The sequence below is a fragment of the Lineus longissimus genome, chromosome 11 (assembly GCF_910592395.1).
Source record: "Lineus longissimus chromosome 11, tnLinLong1.2, whole genome shotgun sequence".
NCBI lineage: Eukaryota > Metazoa > Nemertea > Pilidiophora > Heteronemertea > Lineidae > Lineus > Lineus longissimus.
In genome coordinates, this window is record NC_088318.1 from 10440201 (window position 1) to 10467127 (window position 26927).

Sequence of the window (26927 nt, forward strand, 5' to 3'; positions counted from 1 at the left end):
CTGGGTGACGTTGCATTAGCGAATGTTAAAAGATGTAGCAAAGGTTCAGGAGATTAAAAAAGAGCAGTGGCGCTTTCGCGAGAACATTTCTTTTTTCATTGGAAAAATTTTTGAATGTGATAAAAGAGTATGTGTTCCTGGCGCTCAGGGATAACCACCACAAATATGGTCTTTGAAATATTTATTGTACTGATATTTGTGTCTATAAAGCGTTCAGGTCAACAGACTGCACATTGTATATCGAGCCTTTTCACCTCTGTAATAACCAAATGATATCAATGCAGAATAATTTGAAATTTGAATTGAAATCAATACATTGAGACAATGGGCTAATCAAAAGTGAGACACTGACTGCTATTTCTCTCTCGGGGACATATGAATTACAGTGCAACCTACCTTTGTGGACACATCTCTATTAAGAACAACCTCTCTATTAAGGACACTCAATTTAACCTCTCTAATCGGGACACCTCTATTATGGACAGTACTTGTCAGTCCCAAGGGTGTCCCTAATAGAGGGGTTCTACTGTATATTTCAAGTTTGGGCAGCTATCAAGAGGTTTTTCAGCAATTTCATTAGCACACAAATATGACACTTTGCCCCTCTCCGCTCTACTGCTAAAAATGTATGTTGGTATTTTCACTTATGAGCCAGCACAGACCGAAATTGCAACCCCCTTGTATCTTTTGAAACTGTTGAATACTCCCTGAAGAGAAAAATCTTTTTGCTGGGAGTTGGTGTGTTTATTTCAAAACCACCTTAGTCCATCATGGCGTGATTTTCACAACAGGGTTCCTGCTCGGTCATGTGATATCTACAGTGTGGCGATTAAGATTGATACACCTGTTACGGGCCCCTGGAAATTGGCAAAAATGTGTCAGAATCTTTTGTGGCTGGTAATTTGAGGGGCGAAAGGAACCGATCAAGAATGCCTTTCAATCCTTACCTGTCGATTTCACTATCCTATGAAGGATTCGACTAAGTCTGTCTGTTGTCAGTTTCCAGCAGCTTGTTGCCGATGTATTAATTTGAATGACCACGCTGATCTAGAATTCTTGAAATAAGGTGTCCTTGTGAAGTACTAAGTCGCTTGATGAATATTATGTTTAAACCAATTATTTTTCTCATGAATAGAGGAGCTGTACTGAATCTAAATCTAAATAGACCATAAAAATACACTCTCGTTTTTAGTGTTTTTTGTTCAATGAGAATCTGTAAAGGCCTACGCCATTCGTTAACAATTTTGAATTTGTAAATGAATTTTAAAATGTCAAACTGTGAAAATACATCCCAGATATAAATTTCAACATTGCCGTTGTGCAGACTGATATACAAATACTATGAATACAAAGTTTCAACAAATTTGTATTCACAATAACTGCACTACGGCATTGTGTATTAGTGGATTTCTATTTAACTGGACCACAAGTAATTACGAACGGCGTACCCCTTTTAATAGTTTTCTTTTGGCTGTCACATTTAGTTGTACAATCCGCATACCTATTGGAATTTGTCCAGATGGTGAAGACAACTGTCTCAAGTCAACATGATGGATATAAAGACAGTCTCCTCCGAGTAGATTCCAATCCTTCCCTGAGACATTTGTCTCAGGTTTGCAAGACAGATCCTGTCTCAAGTTAACATGATACGCGGTCTCCTAGGAGTATCCTCTCCAGAGACCTAGGTCTCAAGTCAACATGGCAGTTGAAATATCGTCTGTCTTCCTCCGGAACAGACTACTGTCTTGTGCTCATATTGCAAACGATATAGAGAGTCTCTTGAAGGGGAATCATCCTTAGAGATTGCTATATGTCATTGACATGTCCATTTATGAAGTAGATTGCTCCTCCTTAAACGTCTCTCTAATAGTGTGTCACGATAAAGTCTGCCTCCTCAAAAGTGGAGTCATTTCTAATAGTGTGTCATGATAAAGTCTGTCTCCTCCAAAGTGGAGTCATTTCTAATAGTGTGTCACGATAAAGTCTGTCTCCTCCAAAGTGGAGTCATTTCTAATAGTGTGTCATGATAAAGTCTGTCTCCTCCAAAGTGGAGTCATTTCTAATAGTGTGTCATGATAAAGTCTGTCTCCTCCAAGTCCAAGGTGGAGTCCTTTCAAGAGCCAACCTTCTTCAGTAGACATTGCAGAAGATAAGCCAAAGAAAATCCACAATTGAAAGACCTACACATGAATGTCATCAGTGAACAAAGCAGCAGAGTCCAAGAAATATACTTCCCAGATTTATCCATCTCAAGTTGTGGAGGAGGCAGTTGATTAAAAATATCTTCTCCAAGGAATTCCAACCCCTAATGACATCTTTCAGTTGATAAAAGTTTCCTCCTTGGGGAATACACGATAGAGACATGGGAGTCTCCAACAGTCATTCTGTTGATAAGACTGTCTCCTCCAAGGGACTCGACCAATAGGGGAACTGAGCAGTGACTCGGCTGGGAGTCAAACTCACCAGCTCCTGATCATAAGGCGGACTCTCTCCGAGGCACCCCAGCTGCCCCTGTCTGTTGGACACGTGCATTTAGCAAAAGAAGCATATCTTGTACAAAGTCAACATTTTTCTGGAGCGGTTTTGGTCGGAATGAACTTTAAATGCATTAAAACGCCAGGACACGATGTAAAGATCAACTTGAGGTTTATAAAATTTGAAGAGATTCTTTTAAAAGAGCGATAAGCAACATTTCTCAACATCTTGGAGCAGACAATAAGGCATTCATCTCGAGTTAATAATCGAGGATAATCCTTCTGTGGACAATTGGTATCCAGTTTTAATCAGATTGGAAGAGGACAAGGGGATCCTTTCATGGAGACAAATGTCACATCCTGGAGAATACAGCCTTCTACCCTATCCAACTTGTGAGAGATATTGGATCGGACAATGAGACATTCATCTCGAGTTAATAAACGAGGATAATCCTTCTGTGGACAATTCGTATCCGTTTTTAATTAGATTAGTAGAGGACAAGGGGGTTCTTTCATGAAGGCAAATGTCACATCCTTAAGAATAAACCCTTCTTCCCTACCGAACTGGTGTGACATCATTGAGCAGACTAAGACAATCATCTCGAGTTAATAATCCTTCTGTGGACAATTTGTATTCCGTTTTAATTAGTAGAGGACAAGGGGATTCTTTCATGGAGACAAATGTCATATCCAGGAGAATACACCCTTCTTCCCTACCAAACTGGTGTGACATCATTGAGCAGACTAAGACATTCATCTCGAGTTAATAATCGAGGATAATCCTTCTGTGCACAATTCGTATTCAGTTATAACTGGTAGAGGACAAGTGGATCCTTTCATGGAGACAAATGTCACATCCTGGAGAATACACCCTTCTTCCCTATCGAACTTGTGAAAGATATTGGATCAGACAATTAGACATTCATCTGGAGTTAATGATCGAGGATAATCCTGTGGACAATTCGTATTCAGTTTTAATTAGTAGAGGTTAAGGGGATACTATGTCACATCCAGGAGAATACACCCTTCTTCCCTACCAAACTGGTGTGATATCTTGGAGCACACTAAGACATTCATCTCGAGTTAATAATAATCGTGTCAGCAAGTCAGCTGACATCTGAATTTTACATTGGAAAATATTCTAACAAACAATAAGTCAGGCCAATTTGGCAACACATTTGTATGAAATATGAACAAAAATACATTCGTTTAGATGAGACGGTCTTCAATAAAATTTTATTCAAAAAAATTTATGTACAAAATACAAGTATAAAATGCATTTCGTAAACAGTAATATAGAAAAATACAACAATGTTAAATTTCTAAACAAAGTTTGTACATGCACCGTGTGCAGAGGCCAATATGAGTATTATCATTCAGAATCAAAACTCCAGCTTCTTTTCTGGATTGCAAGGAAGCTCTAAAAGTAAAGCAGATAAAGTGAAGGTATGTTTATAAAAATTCTTTTATCATCGGAGAGATGATACTTTTTGTGTGCAGAAGGGGATTAGCATTGTTAGGTAACAAATTTGCTTGATGATACAAGATTTCTTTACAGACAGGTTACCACCGTTCATAAGACTTACAAAGCAAACCTGCTTTTGGAGTAGTTTATTTTCTGCCAAATCATCGGAAACATCTTTTAAGCACCAAAATGTTATCCACACACCAAAATCAGCACCAGATAATTCCAGTTTCAAGTAGGCACCTGATAGCTAACGACAGATAACTTATCAGCACTAGCAAATGAAAGTCAGCACCAATATCTTTGATTCTCGTTGTTGGCAATAAATTTCTTCTTTAGATTAAATGCCGCGGACAACTGAACAAGTTTCACCAACTTCAAGTATCAAAAGTAAACATTGTCATTGACAACAAAAGATTAACACTCATTCATTTGATCTTATGAACCTAATATATCAGACTAGTTATCCCATCAGTTTTAATCAGTTGCATCCTTTGAAACTATTGTCAATTAATAGAATTGAAGGACGAATATAAAATCTTAAGGCCGTCACAGACTTGCACGAAACTGTTTTGCGATTGTATTCACCGAGGTAGTTCAATCGTCCCCATGGGAACGCTACGCCAGAACACGCTAGTCTGTCACCGTCTTTGCTTGGCAGCTTCAGCATACTAATGTGATATGGATTCAACAAATGTGTTTCGCCAATCGAATTTTCATCAAGATAAACGGTCGGGCCTTTACCTCTTGACTAATGTAAGTATGAATGCATGTATCTTATAGGCCTACACGCCAGCGAAAGGGGAGACGAGCATTGCCACCTGTGCTGTGTTGATATGGGAGGGTTTAACTACTTATCTGTTTGTGAATCTTTGAAAACCTTCCTATACTGCAGTGATGAAACTATGCCGAAATATTGTATTTTTTGTGCTGTAGTTTCCTTTCCAAGTGTTAGTGTTTTCACGAATTGTTTTATTGGTTTAGTGATGTGTCGATGCTAAACCCTATACAATTCATATCGAAATGAAAAGGTGTCGATACCTCAAGGGGGTGGGGAGAGGCTATAAGGTACATGCTAATACTTGCAAAAAACAAAGTGGGCTAGCTTACCATTTTCACATGAGCTACTACATGTACTACAAAACCAAATAGTATTGGTTGTAACAAAATTCATGAATGATTGATAAACTATCCTGAAATCATTTAGTCATTGACAGTCATATCACTGCATCTCAATATCAAAAGTTTAAGCTTTTTACCCTATACAAAAAAGTCTTAATATGTTTCAAAACCAGTGGGATTTAGGTACAAAATGGCACAAATAACTTTATATAAAACTTGATACCTCCCAAGTGAAAATTTGCAAGAGCTTTAAAATCCCAGAAGACCCAAGATTATGCCATACCAGCATCAGATCTGACTTAAACCGTCACGCCAATCTTTTCAACCTCAAATGGTTCATCAACAGAAATCACACCACATGCGTCAACAACAACATTTTTGAATGGCTTGTCCTTCTCATCAGTTGGCGTCCACTCAATCTTCTTGACAACGTCCATTCCCTCCAGAACCTTGCCGAAAACAACATGAGAACCGTCCAACCAGTGGGTGGCGATCGTGGTTATGAAGAACTGACAGCCATTTGTATCAGCACCTGAAAAGTAAATAGAGGTATTTGAAAAGGAGAAACTAATCTATTTTGAACTAATAATTTTATTATTTTTAGAGCAAGCGCACCCCTCCCCTCACCCAGACAATACGATCATGTAGGGTATATAAAGTTTGGGTAAGGAGTTGCACCTTTAGTACCACAGGTACGAACAAATTAATAGAACCCGAGTTCTCATGTGTTATTAAAAAATTGTGAAAATGAGAACTCTGGTTCTTTTTATTTGTTCGTACCTGTGGTACTGTAGGGTATAAGTTACTGCAATTTCAAGTTTGAGGATATTTGACCAGAGAGTTTGTTTTACCAGGGTTATAGAGAGTTCAAGTCTTTATTATAAGCATGGTATTTATATTTATATTATTCAGTGTACAAGAGTCTTTTTCATAAGGTCATGGTGACCCTTTCTCTCTGCCATTATCTCAAGAGTCAATGTAATGTGTTTGAGACAGGAGTCCATTGAATATAGCCAGCATATTTTTTTGTGAATTCCTCCACGTTAGTTACACTCACTTTGAATTTAGGGTCATGAAAGTTCATTTGGAGATTGGAGACTGGATGGTGGCACTAATGACCAACAACTGCAGACAATGAAGGTCAGAATTTACCATGTCATGCTTATTAATTTTCGCCATTTTAAGTCATGATGTCTTTATCAATGGATCTGGCAATAATGTGCATGATGACGTTCTCACAATAGAAATTGAAAATTGTGAGTTTGACAGATACATGTAGTACATGATGTACTTGAAAAATATCAAAAACTCAGTACAGCAAGCAGTTGACAGTGGGGATTGCCATATCAGTAATGGACTTGTCATATTCACTCACAGTAAATGTGGCTACTGGCATCTGCAAATTTCTTTTTTCTCAGTTTTTTTGCTTTTCTCAATACCTTTAGGTATTAAAGAAAAGGGCATCGAGCAGATATGGTCATTTTCAATCCAAACACCTAGGCCTACGCATACTTCAGTTGTCGGCCATGATTGTTGGTAATTAGTCTGACCCACACTGGAGACTTCAAGGTCTATTTATAACAAAGACGGAAACACAAAAGAATGTGGAAGTTGTAGGTCATTATGAGTTACAATATGAAGGAAGGATGTGCGCGGTAAACTAATTGGCAAGTTATGTGTGCACGTGGCAGTTAACAATCGTGGGGGTAAAGCAGTTCTATCAAACAAACTTTCAACCTCAAAATAGGATTTTTACCAAGTAGGAAATTTCACCAGCTTGCCATCTTGAGATCAAGATAGGGAGATCAATGGCATACATGAAGTAGTTAGCAGTTACATGTAGTAGTTAGTCAGATGTGGACACATAGACTTCCAGTGACCCCACTGCCATACTGATACTCCCAGTGGCCATTAAAATTGATTTTAGATGGTTGCCATTGGATGACGAAGGGTATGGAATCAAGTAATGAGTGATACCTTATAACGGAAATTCATCCACTTGATCATTAAGGTCTCACAGCCAGTTAGTTTTTTAATTCAAAGCACCGAGCTCAAAAATGAACCGAAATTACCGCTATTTTTATTCTAGCTGCATTCTTGATCAAGACACCTGTCCTAGTGACAGAGCCTTTCATTTCCCATTTGCATTGCTTCCTCTCCCACCAGGAAAATGGGTCCCAGCCCTAAATGGGAAGTTAATCTGTGAACACAGTGATAGGTCTGATAAAGCACTGGCCTGATGAGTAATTAGCAGCCTGGGCAGTAGCCCAGCCAATTTAAACGTTATCATCTTGAGATTTGCTACTTGATAGTCAATTTTTACCTGCATTGGCCATGCTCAACCATCCTGGGCCATAGTGCTTTAGAATAAATGGCTCATCGTCAAAAAAGTCATTATTCCAAATGCTTTTTGAGCCGGCACCATCATAGCTGACAACATCGCCACCTAGAAGAATAAGATAGAACTAATTGACGGGATCTACATTATTACCTTTGTGGGCCATGCCAAGCCACCCGGGGCCGTAATGGGACAGGGTAAATGGTTCATCTGGAAAAGTTTCGCCATAGATGCTTACGAAGCCGGTGCCATCACCATTGACTATGTCACCACCTGGAAAAGAGCATCCAAACAAAATTCACGGCCATTGCTGAAAAAAATCTGGCAGCCTAATACCTTTTGGAAATGACCTCATGAGCCGCCTTGACTGACAGAATTTCTGCTCAACAAAGTACATGTACCACAGAGCACATCTTCTTGGCAGATGCTTGAAATGCATGCACCATGTAATTGAAGTTATTGGCACCCACCTTGGACTTAAGGCTTGGTCCAATGGCTGGGGGGGGGTCGGTCGGGAATCCGTCTGAAGGATATGGATTTCTCCAGGGGTTTGAAATATCCACAGGCAGAGTACATTGAAAGCCACTGGTTATGCCAAGATGTTTCATGTTTGTAAAAATATACCGCTTCTTGTAAAAAGAGCGTAATAAAATGCATCTACTCGGCTCAAAAAAGCATCAAAACACTATACACTGATACTGCGCCATTTAAACATACCTTGTACCATAAACTCTTTTATGATGCGATGGAAGTAGCTTCCCTTGTAGTTCAGTCCATGGGTTCCTGCAGCAATAGCCTGGAAGTTTTCTACAGTCTTGGGGGCAATATCGCCAAAGAGTCCAAAAACAATTCGACCAACTGGTTCACCTCCTATACTTATATCAAAGTAAACTTTCTGAGTGACTATGGCTTTTACATCGTCTACATCTTGTGCCTGTAATATACAACATTATACTGTTTTAGAAAGAAATTGAATGGTGAAGGCTGCATACATGTACATGCAAACTAAGGCACTGAGGTCAGTTGTCTATAGTAGCTTTATCCCCAGCCCGCTATTTGACCTTGCTGCCAGTGTTCTTCTATGAGGGAAGGCGGGGGAGATGTCCCTCAATCAAAAAGTCAAAAGATAGTTTAGCGGTTTGGAACAGGAAAATCACCAATGTCACCACTGTTATCCCCATGAAATTTATTTTTGGAGGTAAGACTGGGTGCCCTCATATGTCATGTATTCATAGTTTTCTTGAAAACTTTTCTTTATTTTTTTTAGCCCTCATGATTCGGGATAGGCCCACAACTATGCCATATTTTTACATACCAGCATCCCAACATTCTGTCCAACAGGATGTCCACGCAGTCTGCTCGGAACTGGAGAAGTTGCCACGTGGAATTTTTTACAATGACCCAGACACTTACAGATTCTTGTAAGCCATTGTGTAGGGTTTAAGTGGGTCAATTTGGCTGAGAATGAGATGCAGTTCCTAACTGATGTACACGTTGGCCCAGTCATTAAATGAAAAAAAGAATGGAGAGATTGTTGACCCAGTTTACATCTACATGAGATGCACCTGAATCACCCCCCCCCCCCCCCCCCCGCCTGATTTTTCCCTGCCCTTCTAATTAATCTAAATTCTGGATCTTTCATTTCCATTGCACTGTGTAAGTCTTTTATTAGAGGGCACAGCCAGCAGCCTGGGGCATTATATGGAGATTCATGTTCTCTTCTCACCATAAAGGCCACTAAAACACCAAACCAAAAAGAGAGCTTTACAATATATCACCCACTCACTTTTCTCATTGTTTTTAACAGATTTCCAGAATGCCATTTTAGCATGAACTTTATTTTCTGTTTGCATTGAGATAATTTTCACAGATTTGCTAATGATCATTATTACAATATGAGACCAGCTCAGGGAGTCCAGTAACCTGTACTGCATTTAATTGTAGGGTTTTGTGTCCCAACATATGAGACCAGCTCAGAGTGTCCAGTAACCTGTACTGCACATGTAATTGTAGGGTTTTGTGTCCCGACAGGTTTTGTTAAGACAAACTTTGTTTCAAGATAACAGATAATAAGAAGACAGCATAAATTTCAATGCAAAGTAGATAGTAGATGTTAGGTGTTGATGGAAAGATTAAATCATGTAATACAGGATCATAAAGTACATAATTCATACAATTATCATGCCAGATCTCTCAATAGTATAGTAACAATAATCTGTAAATGGTATTGTGATAAAAGGACCAAATACCAATTATTTTGTATAAGATTTTCAGATTTTTTTTAATGCCACATCAGTCTACATTTGATTTAGAACCCAAAAACTTAACTTCCCTCTACTTTTCCCATCTTAGTATCTGTTAGAGCCTATTATATACATACCCGGTACTACACTGGAAGTTAGTGTGACCTAAAAGTAAAGGGTTGAGTTTTGAACAGTCTCAACTCTTGAGAAGTCACTATCATTAGCCCTTGGCCTAAATAAGTTAATTTTCAAAAAAAGTAAAGTTGATAGCGCTTCTAATGAGATGATAATGAATGATTAGATGATGGGGCACCAAGGTTGTCCACAAAGTCTTGTGAAAAACTATTAATTTGAATGGATTAATAGTTCTTATAGAAGTCTTTCAATTCATCAAATACATTACATAAATTTAAAGGAAAAGGTCTGGGCCTACGAGTAGGACTTCCATTGCTGAATTTGGTATCTAGTCAAAGCGGCCCCTCCCTAGTCAATAGTCATAACGGCCGTGTTCATATTTTTCAGTCTGAAATTCTATTTGGATTTTTTTGTCAATGAATTTAATAACGTTTGAAGTTAAAATAGAGTTTGACTGATCAGCCTCAGTGTGTTTTATGCAGGACTTTGCCTTATTTGGTGCATTCAAATTTTAGGATCAAACTGAACAAGTTTGGATTGGGGATGGATTTTTTTTCAAGTAAGTAGGCCTAGGGCCTAAGCACTGAGTTTTGGGCTCGATAGGTTCTATGGCTAACCAGAGGCCCAACCAAAAACTCTCCTTGAAGGATTTGACAGGGATTCTGCAAGTCCAATCAACAAGCCCAATTTAAAATTTTGTTTGATTCTAATTTCTAACTTCTAATTCTTTCTTGATTAATCGTAATCAACGATGATGTCAGGCAATGCAAAATTAAAACCAAGATGGTTGCTCTAAAGATGCTAGTCAGATGCCACGTATCAGCAGCCGGTTCTACTCTATGCATACTGTCTGAGTCATGACCTAGAAAATAGGCATCCAGGTAAATCTGTGGAAATGTACACTGGCAGTGTGCGTGGATACAAAAGCCAGAGCAATGCAATGAAACTGGCAAGGAGAAAATACAAAGTAAAATTGAAACCTCACTAAAAGTAACTTTTTGATCGAATATTTCATTCAAACTCAGGGATAACAAAATAACATTAGTCTGTTATAAATTGAGAATAATGAGAGCGAAATCGGGCAATACCTACCGAAGAAATCGCAACTATTGCGAGGAGCAATAAACGGGGGAGTAGATCTGAAGCTGCCATTTTTCCAAGTGATCTCTGATGCCTGAACGCCACTATAAGGCACTAGACATGCAGACGATGAAGGTAGTTTCGTATTTTCTTTCAAAAATCTAAAACACCATCATTATTCACCAAAGTAAAAAGTAAGTAAAAACAACTGATAGTTCTTTAGAGGAGTAGTAAAATAAATATTTTTTTACGATCGGTAAGGCCGTAAAACGATTTTGGCAAAAATATTTATCGCGTGGTTGATAGCTCTGCACATTTATGAAAGCATGGCGGACTGAGATCGAAAATCGCATTTTGCCGGCTTTTTACTTTGATTTTCGTGGTAAATTACTGATTAATGCTCTTTAAGTTACGCACATTATTTGTCACTGAATATAGACTGTCATTGTTCATCACAAATTTCATTGTTTGTTGTTGCAGTTTGATTTCTTGCGGTCTAAATCATGCATAGCATTTTCTCAAGTCTCAACTAAGTCAGGTCTCTCCTTGAAAAAAGAAGACGATCATATTATGTCATGAATGATGACAATATTTCAATACGACACTTAAGAAGTTGACCTGGATGTGGCGACGATATGGTTTAGACAATGGGAGACTGCTAAAATGTGGAATCGGGAATGATTGCATCTTCGTCTCGCCAGTTGGCAGATTCCACATTTTTAGCAGTCTCCCATTGTCTAAAACATACCGTCGCCACTTCCGGGCCAACTTCTTAAGTGTCGTTCGGATGATGTCACAATGAACGTTTGAAATGTCAATCAAAAGAAGCACTTAGGCACAGGAAGCCACTGCTGGCCACAAGAAACAAGCAGCAAACAAAAGACTACGTGTATGGTTGCATACCACTGGACATATTCTTTTGTTTGTTGTGCCCATATTCAGGTTGGTTTTGGCCAGCAGTAGCTAGCTGCAGTGTGAGTGACTTTCTCCAACTCGTGTGACTATGATGAGAATGAATCTACCTTTTCATAAAGTGTCACAGTGCCACTGGCTTATGACCCATGCTGGCATGCGGTCATGCTGACATGGGTGTGATGATGATAGCAATACGCTTATAAAGGCATGACCCTGGCCTTGGCCCTCACCCTGAACATGGTGAAGTTTGAGCTTGCAGACTGCTACACAAATCGTAAAATACACAAAAATGTAGTCTTGGAGAAGGCTATACTAGTTTGACAAGGAACAAGACTGGTACTCTATGATGAGTGCCTCTATGGGCAGAGCATTTTTTGTTTTTGTTTGAAAAAGCAATACTTTTTTTTTTCAGACGCATCCTACTGAATTCATAGTACAGTTACGATGTACGGAATTTGCAAGCAGATCCACCCTCCCACTGGGATTGAGCACAACCTTTACTGCAACTTCTATTCTGTCAAGGAAAAGAACTTGGTCGTAGCCGGAGCATGCCAGCTTACAGTGTATCGCCTGAACAGAGATATTGAGGTAATTTCTACTTCAGCCTGCCCTAAGTTGAATTAATGAATTTTTCAGAAATGTGATGGAGAAGTTAGTTGACTAGTGGCACCGAAGGTTTCTTTCCGAATCTTTGGGTTCCTCCTAGTCCTACTTCACAAGTTGCATTGAGGTATTTACCACAGTTCTATTGAATTCAAATGTGATATAGAGGGCAACTTTGGCAGTGTAGGATTTTTTCTTGGTCTTTGGTTTCAATGTTAATGTCCCTATATTGTTTTTAGGGCACCTGTAATGCCTGTAGTCTTGTAATGTCCTTGTCGATGCTCAGGCCCGGCCCTAAACGCAATATTTAATAAAAACGTGACAATAAAATAGAAGACTTGTTGTGCTAAGTCTGATAATATCCTTATCAAAAGTGTGTCAATGTTGTGTAACGTAAACATTTCCTCCTGGCTTCTCAGGTTCTTCTCAAAACTTGATCAAAGTTCTAGGCTCACACATACATGTATAGTATAATATTATAGTCTGGGTGAAATATGACCACTCAAATTAGTTTGTCATATGCTAAGGGGACCATTATTCCCCGGGTTTCTTTTCAAGCTCAGTTTTAGTCTTTTGATGTTGACTGCTTTGCAGTTAATTTCCTTTCAGTTGTGGTAGTTGTGGTAGAAGCCAGGAGGAACGTGTTTACGTTACAAACAGAATTTAAGAAGAGGATTATCCATAAAGTTTACCAACAGTTTATAACCCCTTAACCTCTTGACTACCGGGCAATTCGAAACGTTCCATACCGGGCCTTTTTTGGTATTATTGTGCAGCCACGTGCATCTGGCAAAACCTCCGTCTTCGCCGCCACTGCAGCGCCATCTTTACAATGTATTTCAAGTTGGTGGGTAGCAGACGACATGCCTGCGTCACTATACACCAGTAGAGCCAGATCATACCAAACAATACATGGAAAGGTTTATTATAGCGACCTCTTTAGTGGTCGGCAGTAAACACGTGTATTTGATTGCGACCACTATTGCGCGGTCGGCGGTGAACACGTGTATTTGATTCCGACCACTATTGCGGTCGGCGGTAAACACGTGTATTTGATTGCGACCACTATTGCGGTCGGCGGTAAACACGTGTATTTGATTGCGACCGCTATAGCGGTTGGAGGTAGTCAAGAGGTTAAAGGATGACATTTTACTTTAGAACTATTGGACAAAAATGCCTCAATGAAGGAGTTTTTTTTTTACTTTGGAGATTATTCAGACTTCATTTCCAATTCAGACTTCGTTCCCAATTCAGAAATTGCGATTGTTTTTCTTGCCCGCATTATAACTGTTGTAAATATTCTGTCTGAGACAAGTCTCAATTTATAACTTTGTATTTTTTTCCTCTGCAGGCCTCTTCCAAGAAGTTAGAGTCTGGTGTGATTGAGAAGGTCAAGAAATCCAAATTAGAATGTCTTGGCACATACTCCTTGTTTGGAAATATTGCATCTATGCAGACAGTCAGACTTGCTGGAGCAACCAGAGATGCCATTTTGATGAGTTTCAAGGATGCCAAGGTTTGTTTTAAAATTGATTTCAAAGTTGAAATTTTGGATTAAAGCGTATTTCCTACAACACACAATGCTCTTCCCTCGCTTCAGTAGGTGTCAAAGCATCATCAAGTCATACGCAAGTTACTGAATGGAGCCCTATTGCGGACCCTATTGTCCGCATCTTCAGCAGGCCTAATCTAGCTTACTGATCTGCACCAGACTTATGAATAGGAAATGAGATGGTTCATTTTCACCGCCTGAGAAAATGTAGAAACTAGGCTGAATCATTGGTGTGCGAAATCCCCTTTAATAGCATGATACTAACAATGCCATAGGTTATCATCAACTTTTCTTAAAGTTGAGCCAAAAACTTATCCCCCAAAATGGATTTCAGTCATTCTCCTTCATAAGTGGGCAAGAAGTTTATAACTTTGTAACATGATACAAGATGCTTATAACATGGATAACCTTATAGTTGCTTTTTTTACAATTAACACTACATAGAACACACTTATTTCTATTTACAAAATGTTTTTCTGTGCATGCCTCTTTACAATCTAAACACAAATTGACTAACTTCAAAGGGACAATATAGGCAGCAGCTAGACAGGCAAGATAAAGTTACACAAAGCCACCAATAGGGGGCTCTCATATCTCACAGTACGTCGAAATTATTTAAGCTTGTACGCGGAATATATTTAGTGCTGAGTCTGACATGACCAATGGCCCTTAATGTGAATACTAGTCACTTGAAGATGGCCAAATTAGCCCCTCTGCTCCTGCCTTTATTCCCCCTATAAAAGGCCATTTCACAAATGTTTCCTTCCTTTTCAGCTTGCCCTTGTTGAATATGACCCTGGTACTCATGACCTGAAGACATCGTCGCTGCACTTCTTTGAAGAAGAGTTTAACGTAAGTTTAAATATTTGGTTTATGGTCTGATATCAACAACATAAGTGGTTATCATTCCACCTTACACTTCAACCGCAGTCTATCTTGAAACATTGCGATAGAACTCAGATGTGTGCTCAACCAGCCCTGACCGCAACCCTGGGTGGAGTATATACTTTAACCCTGGTCTATCCTTAACCTTTCCACTGAACCCATCAGGTGGAAGGCAACCATGCCTACCAGCTACTTAATCTAAGGGGTTTACCCATATGCCTGACTGGTTAGACTCACATGGAGAGGTCAGTGTACTCCACAGGGTTTTCTCAAGGTAGGGTGATACCCTTGATTTGCATGACGTTTTACCAGTGTGCAACACAAGGTAGGGTGGCCAGCAATTTGAGGTAGGGTGGCCCTATAGGAACCCTCTACAAAGTTCTAGAGCAAGGTAGGGTGGGCCACCCTGACAAATAGCCTTGTGGAGAACACTGAGAGATTACTCCAAAAGGAAATCACAATTTTCTAGAAAAGAATTGGAAAGATTTCATTGCAACTGCTGTGACAAATACATGGTTATCAAAAGTTTTTAAAATTTGTGTGAAAAATTCTAAGGCATCATTTTACTCTGGTTTACAGAAGGGATTCTGTCAGCACGTCTTCCTTCCTGAAGTTCGGGTTGATCCAGATTATCGCTGTGCTGTTATGTTGATTTATGGCAGCCATCTCGTTGTACTGCCATTTCGCCGAGAAGGATTTGTGGATGAGGAAGGAAAGGTCGGAGGGAGGTAGGGACAGTTTTAGAAATAATTGTTTTGATTTGAAAATATCCTCTTGAACTAAGTTTAGCTGTAACCTTTTTAGCTCACCTCTTAGCAGAGGTGAGCTTATCCCATACCGTGGCGTCCGTCGTCCGTCGTCGTCGTCGTCGTCGTCGTCGTCGTCGTCGTCCGTCGTCCGTTAGCAGGGCACGTTTCGTAACTGTTAGAGCTATTGAGTTGAAACTTGGTACACATGTACCCTTATGTAATGACACCTGGGAGACCAAGTTTCGGTCCGATTCGTTTCATGGTTTGGCCACTAGGGGGACAAACGTTAAAAGTGAAAATATGCAATATCTCCCTTAATAGTAGTCGGGAAATTTTGAAAAAAATATGGTAGGTACTTCTAGCAAAGGTGCATCATATATCCTCCGGGTTTTTGATTTGACCTCCTTTTCAAGGTCACAGAGGTCAAATGGTGTAAATTAGCCGTTAGGATGTAACGATGGCACGTTTCTAAACTGCAATGACTATTGATACCAAATTTGGTACACATTTACCCCTTAGTCAGGTGATCTCAGGGACCAAAGGTTGGTCCAATATGATTCACCACTTGACCACCAGGGGGCAAAATCCAAAAACCTTAAAAATGTGATTATTCCTTAACTTCTTGCCCGATTGCCACCAATTTGATATCATGGGTACATCTAACCACCATACAGTATATGTCACACAGGTTTTTAATTTGACCTTCTTGTCAAGGTCACAGAGGTCAAATGGCGTAAATTCGCCGTCAGGCCGTAACTATGGCACGTTTCTTAACTGCAATGACTATTGATCACAAATTAAGTACACATGTACCCCTTGGTCAGGTGATCTCAGGTACCGAAGTTTGGTGCGATCTGATTTGCCGTTTGGCCTCCAGGGAGGGGGCCAAATCCTAAATTCTTCAAAATGCCATTATTCCTAGTAATGACTTGCCCGATTGGCACCAATTTTATATCATAGGTACATCTAATTCTAACAACCATTCAATGTGTCACCCGGGTCTTCTTTGATTTGACCTACTTTTCAAGGTCACAGAGGTCGAATGTACTGTAAATTTTCCATTTTGGGGAAATTGTAATTGCTTGGACCTACATCAAACCTAACACTACATGACACAAGACCATGCTCTTTATCCATCTTTCCTCCACATGAGGTGAGCACAATGGCCCTGGCCATTTCATAATTTATTGCAAGCAAGTGCTGGAAATGTCGATTTTAAATCTAGACTTGTAGACACTGGCAAAGTTAATTGCAAGTATTGGCAGTCTTTTGTCCTCCTTTCACTTTGGTCAATTTCGTACTAATATTTATTTTTAAAACATATGTATTTGTGTACATTTTCTCTTTCATCTTTGCAGCAAGTCGCCTGTGTTGGCCTCCTACACCATTGACATGAGAAACCTGGATGAGAAGATAGCCAATGTCATAGATTTTCAATTCCTGCATGGTTACTTTGAACCAACTCTACTCATATTGTATGAGCCACTTAGAACTTGGTCAGGGTAAGTTTGAGCTCAATTTTTTTAGTTAATTGAGTTACTTTGCTCTTGAATGGTCATTTTGCCCTGAAAAATCTCCCCGCATCCAGACCAGTAAGGCCTTGCCCTTTTCATACCTTCTGCTGCCGTGTCCTTTCCTTTTTATTTGAAAAAAATAAGAAGCTTCATGTTTCCACAATCAAGGCTGCAATCTCCCCATCATCCCCTCACCGCCACCAAACATCACTTTTTCTGCAATCACCTGCATCCAACTGGATCTTTGTGGAAATTCTGCCTGGTGCTTTGTACATATTGCACTTGCCATGTGTCATTTGTATGTGTGATGATGGGCACCAGTTGATGTTATCGTTTCCTTTGGCGGGAGATTTTGCTTAGTGGCCTTTATGCCATTAGACTGCTCATTGCATTGGCCTCAATTCCCAAGGTGCTGGCCTTGGTGCCCTCAATATTCAGTTGTTGGTTAAAGTCCGAGTAGCCTTCTCCTGGATGGTGCTTTGGCTTTAACCCTTTCGCGTCCATATACTTTTATAGTGTACCGTAGTCTCTGGCCGCATACTTTTTTGGAAGAACGCAGAAAATGACATTTTTTGCTTAAAAAATCATAGAACTTTTATTGCTTGGAATATGAAGGTGAAACTTTTACAAACTAATGGCAAGACCTTTAGCTACATGAACATAGCCAAAGTTTTCAAAAATTTTAAACCCTTGGGGTCTAAAATCTGGGGTCATTCGGTGCAAAAAGGGAAATTTTCCTTTTTTTCACTTCAAAACGTTTAGAAAGTTTATTTCACTCAATACAGCTTTCAGGAAATGATGATAAGAACATAAGCTAATAGCATGTAGTGTTTCAGGTCAAAAGATTAACCCCTTGTAGGCAAAATATTATAGTAACTAAGTGCAAGGGTCGAAATCTTTTTCAAATTTTTCAATGATTATGAACGGTTTTGAAATGAATCAAAATGGTTTACCTTTAGTTATTTATCACTGAAAACATTCAATTTTGGGAGGAAACATTCAAAGAACAATATAGAAGACAAGCTTTTGTTGGTTTACCTTTAGTTATTTATCACTGAAAACATTCCATTTTGGGACGAAACATTCAAAGAACAATATAGAAGACAAGCTTTTGTTGTATCCCCCCCCCAGTGTCAGTTAAAGGGTTAATACTTTCCTAAATGTATAGACACTTTTGAATGACTCAAGTAGACATCTGTATATGTGACCCGCCATGACGGAACAAGTCGCATGTCGCTCCGAGCTTGACAGGTTTTGACGGACTGGTTGTTCATTTCACTGTTGTCTGGCTTTTGTGACATCTGAGTACATCAATTTCTTCTATTATTTCCTGGTGTCATTTTAGGCTCATCTTCTGTGTGACAAGCAACTCATTTTGTCGTTGTGGGTCACGTATTGTTTGTCTTCTTCAGACGTATCGCTGTAAGACAAGATACCTGCTCCATTGTGGCCATCTCACTCAACATCCAAGAGAAGGTCCATCCAGTCATCTGGTCTCTCAGCCACCTGCCCTATGATTGTCTTCAGGTGCAGGCTGTGCCCAAGCCTATTGGTAAGTAACAAACCCTTTTTCTCTAGGGGGGGGAATCTCTCCATGTACTGTGTTGTAGCCTCAAAAGTCTTTAAAAGTTATGATCGTGATTAGGTTCATCCCACCCCACTGTCTCTCAGCCACCGGCCCTGCGATTTTCTTCAGGTGCAACTGCTAAGATACAAACACACATGTATTACCCATACTTCTCTCTGTTAACAGCCAAAGTTTTGCACTATTTAAGTCTTTCAGTGCCTGCGATTTGGGCATTTTTACCACCCAAAATCTCACAAAAATAATTGAGATAGTACACTCATCAAAATTCTTCAAACCTTAGTCTTTACCCCTAGTTTCAATAAAACAGCAGTAATAATAGTTGGGTATTGGGATTATTTTCTGAAATATTTTAAGGGAGTGGTATATTTATTTCACCATTTTTCACCTAAAATGAGGAGTGGCAGACCCCACTCCACCCTCTCAGTCGTAAAAATTATTCAATTTGGACGCCCGGGCCAGAGAAACCATATATAACACATTTGAGTAGGTAAGGACATCTGGTGTCATCTGGAGGTACTAAAATACCTTAAAAAAATTTAGGTTGTACATGTATGATCTTGGCGCTGAGAGTTAATTTTCCAATTTGCAAAAAAATTCGGGAAAAAACCCGATTATTTTGGTGCATTACGAAAATATCGACGAAAATTAGGCAGTTTACAGTGTGTGCCAAGAAGAAGGCCGTAATAATCCCAGAGCATCAGTCTCTGTTTGCTGGTCTAGATGCCTCATCCAAATGCAACCAAATGATTCTTGCTCTTACCACATCATTTACAAGTTGGTAAGTTGGTGGTGAGTTGTTAACGCTTTTTCTTCATGGAGGGTGGGGCCAATTTTTGGTCTACCCTTTACAACATATCAGATAAGCTGTTTATCACTCTGTAGCTCTGCTTAACTAATGTTTTTTACTTTGATTATTTTTCAGGTGGTGTCTTGGTTTTTGCCTCCAACTCGTGCCTGTATCTGAATCAGAGTTTCCCACCGATGGGGGTATCACTCAACAGCTTGGCTGAAATCAGTACAAACTTCCCTCTCAGTAAGTATAGATGCATGTTAGCTAAACCTTGTAATGAGTTACAGAAGATTATGATGCGACTAGGGCATATTTGTGGGCAGTTGGTGTATATTTATACACTGGTTGGTGTATACAGTAGAACCTCTCTATTAAGGACACCCTCGGGGCTGACAAGTGCTGTCCTTAATAGAGAGGTGTCCTGATTAGAGAGGTCAAATTGAATAGAAACAACCACTTTGGGACTAAAACTTAAGTGACCCTTTATGAAGTTCATTGGACTGTTTGTGCTATACAAATGTATCTTTTATCATCTTTGCAGAGATTCAGGAGGGAGTGAAGATCTCACTGGATGGTGTGCATGCTTGCTTCCTCACTTATGATAAGCTGTGTCTATCTCTGAAGGGTGGTGAATTGTAAGTATCTTACACAGAGCCTCATTTATATCCCCCTCCCCTCAAAAAGTTCTTTTTAAAGGAAACCCATTGCGAAACCTAATAAAAATGGGGCGTTTTGAACGGCCCGGTTAAAATCGAAGGCGGGAATAAGCTTCCATTGATAAATGTTAGCAGTTTTGAGTTCCCCTCAGGTAGTTAATTATTTAGCCAATGAGCTGCATAAGAAATTATCACCAATTTATTTATTTTTACCATGTTCAGCTAGTCTAAATAAGAACTTGAAGCACGACTGGCTCTCTTTAAAGGATTCATTTTTGTGCCTTTTATCGAAACTGAACTAATCTATTTGGCCACATGAGCTGGTACTGGTTTAAATTTGTAGTTAACGGTAATCTCGTAGCTTCCTCACTTACGATAAGCTGTGTCTATCTCTGAAGAGTGGTGAATTGTAAGTATCTTGCACTGAGAAACTGCACAGAGCGAAAGTTTGGATGTAAAAAATGGATGTAAATTTCCATCTTAGCTTCCTTCAGCTAGCTGCATTCGCAAAACTAGGTGTTATTCTAGTATTTTTAAATACACTTTCTAAACATTTATCAATTTAAAAAAATTGATAAATGTTTAGAAAGTGATAATAACTACAGCGAACCTGTAAATCGTTAACATGGGAATTTTCGCATTTTTCTCTTTCAGATACATACTGACCCTTCTGGTGGATGGGATGAGAAGTGTCAGGAATTTCAACTTTGATAAAGCAGCTGCCAGTGTTCTTACAACTTGTGTAAGTGGCGTGAAGCATTTGAAAATAGACTTCTCCAGACCGTTCAATACCTTGTATTTTGGCACTTTTAATCGTTCGAATTTTTTTTCATTGTAGCACATACTTTTTTATCTCCACAATTTTAAAATGTTTGACCTTCTTAAATTTTAAGGCATTTAGGATCAGATTTGTGCATTTCAGGTTAGGTTTCAAGGGGGATTTGCAAAATAAAATTGTTATTTCAACCTAAGACTGTTGCCATTTTCAGGTGTGGGCTAAAAACACATCTGTTCAGACGATGTTTTTGAACCACCGCATTAGACAAAATTTTGCGGTATATAAGTGCAAATTCCAATTCAATTCAATTCATATCCCAATTAAGGCACATCCAATGTCAAACATCACAAATCCGCATAATTGATTATAGCCGTGCCCTTAAAAAATATCATAGAAGAATTTGCAAGAGTCAGTAAGTTATCTACTCAATACAATAATATCAAGATGGTAATATCAATACAGTGCTGTCACTTTTCCTTCAGATCTGTCAGTGCTGTGAGGGCTATCTTTTCCTTGGGTCCAGACTCGGAAACGCACTCCTGCTGAAATATACTGAGAAGGATGCTCCTCCAACCATTCCTGACTTGGAAGGCTCTATGACAAGAAAGATGCCGGTATGTACAATAATATACCATAAATCAGATCATTTTTTTCAGGTGTTGCTTTATAAATAATCAGTAGCGTAGACTCACATCAGTGGGAGGGCAGGAACCGTGGGCAGACTTGGCTCAATGAGCTCCATTACTCATTTGACATTTTTGGCCATTTTGCTACTTGTTATTATGCCCCGCTAAAGTGGGGGCATTATGTACTTGGGTGGTTTCCGGCCGCCGCCGCGTCCGCCGCACTGAATTCCAGACTATAACTCAAGAACCCCTTGCTTGGCTGACTTGAAATTTTTAGGGGGTGTAGGCCTAGTGTGTCAAAGGGTCCCTATTGTTTTTTGGCGCGTTCCAAAATCCAATATGGCCGCCAGCCGCCATCTTAGATTTTCGCATTCCGCTCGTTTACTAGAGAACCAGAGGTCCAACAGTCTTCAAACTTTTGTGGTGTGATGGTCTATGGTAGGGGAGGTTCCCTATCGATTTTGGGCTCGACCCGAAATCAAAGATGGCCACCAGCCACCATCTTAGATTTTCGCATTCCGCTCGTTAACTGGAGAACCGGAGGTCCAACAGTCTTCAAACTTTTGTGGCGTAATGGTCTATGGTAGGGGAGGTTCCCTATCGATTTTGGGCCCGACCCGAAATCAAAGATGGCCGCCAGCCACCATCTTAGATTTTGGCATTCCGCTCGTTAACTGGAGAACCAGAGGTCCAACAGTCTTCAAACTTTTGTGGTGTAATGGTCTATGGTAGGGGAGGTTCCCTATCGATTTTGGGCCAGACCCGAAATCAAAGATGGCCACCAGGTCCCCGACTTGGTGATTTGTATTCCGCCCCGTAAATTAAGAACCGAGTGAGTGACAGACCTGAAACTTATGTGGTGTTATTACCTAGTGTAGGGGAGGTTCCCTATCCATTTTGGGCCCGATCTGAAATCCAAGATGGCTGCCAGGCCCGACTTGGTTTTTCGCATTCCGACCTGTAACTCAAGAACCAAGTGAGTGACAGACCTGAAACTTATGTGGTGTGATGAGGTTGTGTAGGGGAGGTTCCCTGTCGATTTTGGGCCTGACCCAAAATTCAATATGACTGCTAGCAGCCAACTTAGATTTTGGTATTCCGATTGTTAACTGAAGAACTAGAGGTTTGACACACTTCAAACTTTTGTGGTGCAATGGTCATTCAGGGGATGTTCTCTATCAATTTTGGGCGTGTTCCAAAATCCAATATGGCTGCCAGCAGCCAACTTAGATTTTGGTATTCCGATTGTTAACTGAAGAACTAGAGGTTTGACACACTTCAAACTTTTGTGGTGTGAGCGGGGGCATACATTCGCAATTGCCCCAATTGCGTTATATATTTCTAGTTCTAATTACACACGATATAGAGCACAGCATAGCACATCTGGTCTTATTCCGTTAATGCTTGTAGACATATAGTATCAACTCATGAAAGTACTTGAAAATCATGCAGACTTTCCCATTAAGTTTAGATTGTACACCAAGTGTGTTATAGTGCACCATCACTCCAAATGTTGTGCATGAAGAATTTTCTGTTTTATGTTCCTAGGCCCTTGTATCGTAGAACTCTTGCAAGTTTTCTCGATTTTCCTGTCAATGCGCTGTGCTGATACTGTCTATTTTTATATTTTATTCAGGATGGACCGGCTCGGAAGAAACCGAGGTTGGATACTATGGGAGAATGGATGGGTAGGTTGGCTTAAATTTCTGTTTCTTAGAATCGGTGACAACATAGTAAAGTTTGTTTCTTATAGTGTCACCCCTAATGAAAGGGCCAGCCGGCTTTTGGCTTGTTAGACACTCTTTACTTCCAAACTCCTATCTCTAATGCCAGGCGCCTGGCGAGAAGGCAGTTTGTACCCTGTATTTAACAAGCTGGTGGCTAACCTACTGGCCGCATCGGAACGAGGTTACCAGCGGGCCTCAAACCTTCAAACTTCATTCACGAGGCGGACGCCTTTTCCACTAGGCCTTCAAGATCGGTATATCTTATAAAGCATCCCTCAAACGAGCAATTTCTGCAGCTGAGACCACCTGCGATCATGATCGCATCAAGATCGCATCAAACAAAATCGCATTTGAGTCGGATTCAGGTCTGTTTATTTTCATTTTCCTCTTGTGCAGCTTCGGACGTATCTGCCATCGACGATTTGGACGAGTTGGAAGTGTACGGCAGTGAGGAGAAGTCTGGAACTCAGTTGTCTTCATATACATTTGAGGTAGGCTGATTATTTCCTTTTACAATGAACGATATTCACACCATTCTGTAAAAATGCATTGGTGGTGTCTACTATACATGTGATAATCATTCTTGAATGACTCTAATCATTCCATTTCTGTGGAACATGCATTGTTATTGAACACGTTAATCCCTACTATACATGTGATGATCATTCTGACTCTAATCATACCATTTCTATGGAACATGCATTGTTATTGTACACGTTAATCCCTACTATACATGTGATGATCATTCTGACTCTAATCATACCATTTCTATGGAACATGCATTGTTATTGTACACCTTAATCCTTACAATGTTCATTTCATGTGTCATGCATCTGATTTTTTCCTGATTGCCTTCCAACTAATCAAAATATATACATTTCTTATCCCTATGACAATCTCACCTTGTCTGATATAATGCATTTCCTTTTTTCACCGAAACATGTTTAACGGATACATAATATTGTAAAATACTTTCTTTTTCGTGAAACTGAATGCGTTATTTGACATCACTTTATCACTTATGACATTTCTCTTATTCGATAACCATTGTTTATTTTCCTTGAGCATTGTTGATCTAAATAATTCATAACCATTCCCAAATGATGTATTGATTCTTTTCTCTTTTTTTCACATTCTTTATTGTTAATTGACTGCATTTACTGATTCCAAAATCTATATCAAAGTTGCAGATATTTTGAAGTCATACCTCTGAATGTCCTTTCCTTTTATACCTTTTTAGCTCACCTTTGGGGAGCTTATATGATACTGTGGCGTCCGTCGTCGTCTGTTAGCGGAGCACGTATCGTCATCGCTAGGGCTAGATGGCTAAAACTTGGTGTGATGGTAGCTCAAACTGTTGAACAGATGTCAACCAATGTCCATGTGACATGTGCACTCTTTAATATCCCTGAAATTCGGTCAACTTAATAACCAAAATGCTATACTTAGATGGTACCGGTGATTTTCTTTGGTGCCATTGAGCCGAGAAGCATACTATTGTTCAATGGAATCAAAACTGGTGAAACTAGCCAAAAACTGTTATCCCCATATCCACTTGAAATGAGTTGACATGCATCACATTACCCGAGGTGAGCACATGGTCCCTGGACCATTTCATTCATAATTATAGCAATATTTTGCTTGTGTTATTCTGCAAGCACTCTAAACATTAGAGTGGGTACAATGGTCTTTGACTAGATGAGGGCAATAGGATGCAGTCCCTCTGATGTCATCTACTGTCACCTCATTGCCCTGTTGAAAGAGGCCTTGTCGAATGACATGGTCGTTAGGTCATGAAAATGGCCCCGAAATGTGGCGGAGTCGGAATGTTCCGTTGTTTTCTGGCTTTGTTAGCAGATTGGAGCAAGCCATCAAGGCTGATGTTTTCACAACCAGTTCTCATATTTAGTTCTTTAGAATGAAAGTAGGTGGCAGTAGCCAAGCCTTTCGTGTAGTGTAATTCCTCGGCTGGTACTTGATGGATTCAGTGCTGTACCTAAAAAAAGGATGTTGTGGGTTGAGTAAAAATAGAAACTCATCACTCGATTTCCATCTTCATTAAAGAAGAAGACACTTAGGTGTATTGATTTTGTCACCATAAAATCAATCAAGTGGGTTTCTTTACTCACTGGTATGGTGAGTCTTTACAATACCGCAGTGTCCGTCGTCCAATGCCGTCGCTGTCCAGGAACAATTCATGATAAAACAGTGGCCTGTTACTTGCATGTTTACCAACTCGGCTTTGGGTTCATTGCCCCCTGGGCCAATAGATGCCTGACAACAAATTTCCATTTGATGTGATTCTCGACTTGGCCACTTGGGGGCCAAAACTGAAAACGTAAAAAGTTCAGTATCTTTCTTATTAGTGATTTGCTTTCTGTAAAACGTTTATAGGGTAGGTACTCATAGCACTAAGAATAAATAAAGACTAAGAATTTGGAACCAATACTACAGCATCTTAACTAGCACTAGGTTCAAAATTTTGACAATAGGGGGCTTTTGCAAGATAATTCGTCTTCTATTCAATGGATATCACTGCTATTTGCTGGGTGTTGCTTGATTTTTGTCACAAAATACATACCTCAAATAGTGTAACTCGTTTAGTAGCGATAATTAGGCTAATAAGGAAATGTTATTTTAACAACATTCTACTTAAACCCCTCAACATTGTCCAAGACGAAGAATGCCCACCATCACACCATAGCACGGGAAATCAAATAATCAATTTTGTTTCTTAGACAAAATGCTCTGTATCTGTTTTGCCACGAAATGGCAGGTGATGTTGTGACGAACCACACACTCGTGTGACTAGGAGATTTTTGGACTGTTTAGCCACATTGACTAAGAGCTTTCGTGACCTAGCGCCAACCCTGATTCCTCTTTTTCAAAGACAATATGTTGTATCATGATTTTCCTGGTGTCGTACAAGTATTGTAACCGTGGTGAGTTCAACTCCCTGTAGTGTCTCAAACATCTTTCTCCATGATCATGATAAATAAGATCAAGTGATTTCTTGGCCGCTACCTGTTGCTTAACTGGCAGAGTTCTGCAGCTCCCCTGAATCCGAATGTCAATCTGCCTTGATAGAAAAATGTTGTAGAGATGTAAAATCTTAGTCATCCTCGGTGATATTAGTTTCGAATATTACACTTTCAGAAAACAACAGAAATATGTTTGTGAGGAGAGAATTATGTATTCAGTAAAAATAAATCTGCCCACACACAAATGTCTGCAGCATTTACGTATCATGAGACTCTTTATTAAAAATGTTTTTTATCTCATGCTTTTATAAGAAGTCTTCCAGTAATTAAACCACCGGTGGAATTTCTGGCAATAGTTTTTTTAATCACTTTGATCATTGTTGATATTGTCTGAAATAGGAAACAAAATTTTAATTGCTCTCTGGTATAAAGATATAAATAACATGGGGTCTGTTGGAGTTGATTTTTTTAAAAACATCATGAAATCACTTGTTCTTCTACAAGGTCATTGTACTGGGGTATGAGAGCAAAAATACAAATTGTGAAAAATCAGAAGAGGACAATTGAAGTTATGCACCTTTCTCTTGACTAGCAGGAGTAGTTCACTATAGGCATCATAAGCCATAAGTCCTGGAACAAATCCCAAATTTAACCCCTTTTTGCTGGCCAGTTTTGTATTAAGTTACATTCCCATATTTTGATCACC

The 26927-nt window shown here is 39.6% G+C and overlaps 2 protein-coding genes across 3 annotated transcripts in view; one reads left to right on the plus strand and one right to left on the minus strand.

Moving 5' to 3' along the window:
• Positions 1-3682: 3682 nt before the first annotated feature.
• LOC135495394 (peptidyl-prolyl cis-trans isomerase B-like) lies at positions 3683-10933 on the minus strand. Of its 2 annotated transcripts, none has more exons than XM_064783957.1 (4): positions 10870-10933; positions 8117-8333; positions 7385-7507; positions 3683-5593 (listed from the first exon to the last, which is right to left on the minus strand). In XM_064783957.1, the coding sequence occupies exons 1-4, from the start codon at positions 10927-10929 to the stop codon at positions 5361-5363; spliced, it is 633 nt and encodes a 210-aa protein (XP_064640027.1). In that variant the 5' UTR covers positions 10930-10933; the 3' UTR covers positions 3683-5360. The 2 variants fall into 2 exon arrangements, with proteins under 2 accessions (XP_064640027.1, XP_064640028.1); XM_064783958.1 differs by lacking the exon at positions 7385-7507 and adding an exon at positions 7553-7672.
• A 238-nt stretch (positions 10934-11171) lies between these two features.
• Positions 11172-26927, plus strand: part of LOC135495682 (cleavage and polyadenylation specificity factor subunit 1-like) — a 226941-nt gene continuing 211185 nt past the window's right edge. Inside the window, exons 1-13 of the mRNA XM_064784529.1 lie at positions 11172-11239; positions 12185-12360; positions 13727-13891; positions 14702-14779; positions 15392-15540; positions 16920-17063; positions 18488-18627; positions 19586-19696; positions 19995-20088; positions 20764-20851; positions 21370-21501; positions 23150-23201; positions 23637-23731. Of these exons, the coding sequence (XP_064640599.1) occupies positions 12217-12360; positions 13727-13891; positions 14702-14779; positions 15392-15540; positions 16920-17063; positions 18488-18627; positions 19586-19696; positions 19995-20088; positions 20764-20851; positions 21370-21501; positions 23150-23201; positions 23637-23731 (1392 nt within the window). The 5' untranslated portion in view covers positions 11172-11239; positions 12185-12216. The remainder of the gene's footprint in view (positions 11240-12184; positions 12361-13726; positions 13892-14701; positions 14780-15391; positions 15541-16919; positions 17064-18487; positions 18628-19585; positions 19697-19994; positions 20089-20763; positions 20852-21369; positions 21502-23149; positions 23202-23636; positions 23732-26927) is intronic.

Bases quoted from the DNA above. Each gene is read 5' to 3' on its own strand.
- LOC135495394 (XM_064783957.1), bottom strand. From the start codon at position 10,929: ATGGCAGCTTCAGATCTACTCCCCCGTTTATTGCTCCTCGCAATAGTT. The intron at 8,334-10,869 runs GTAGGTATTGCC...TGTATATTACAG, and splicing joins CAATAGTTGCGATTTCTTCG to GCACAAGATGTAGACGATGT. The intron at 7,508-8,116 runs GTATGTTTAAAT...TTATTCTTCTAG, and splicing joins AAAAGAGTTTATGGTACAAG to GTGGCGATGTTGTCAGCTAT.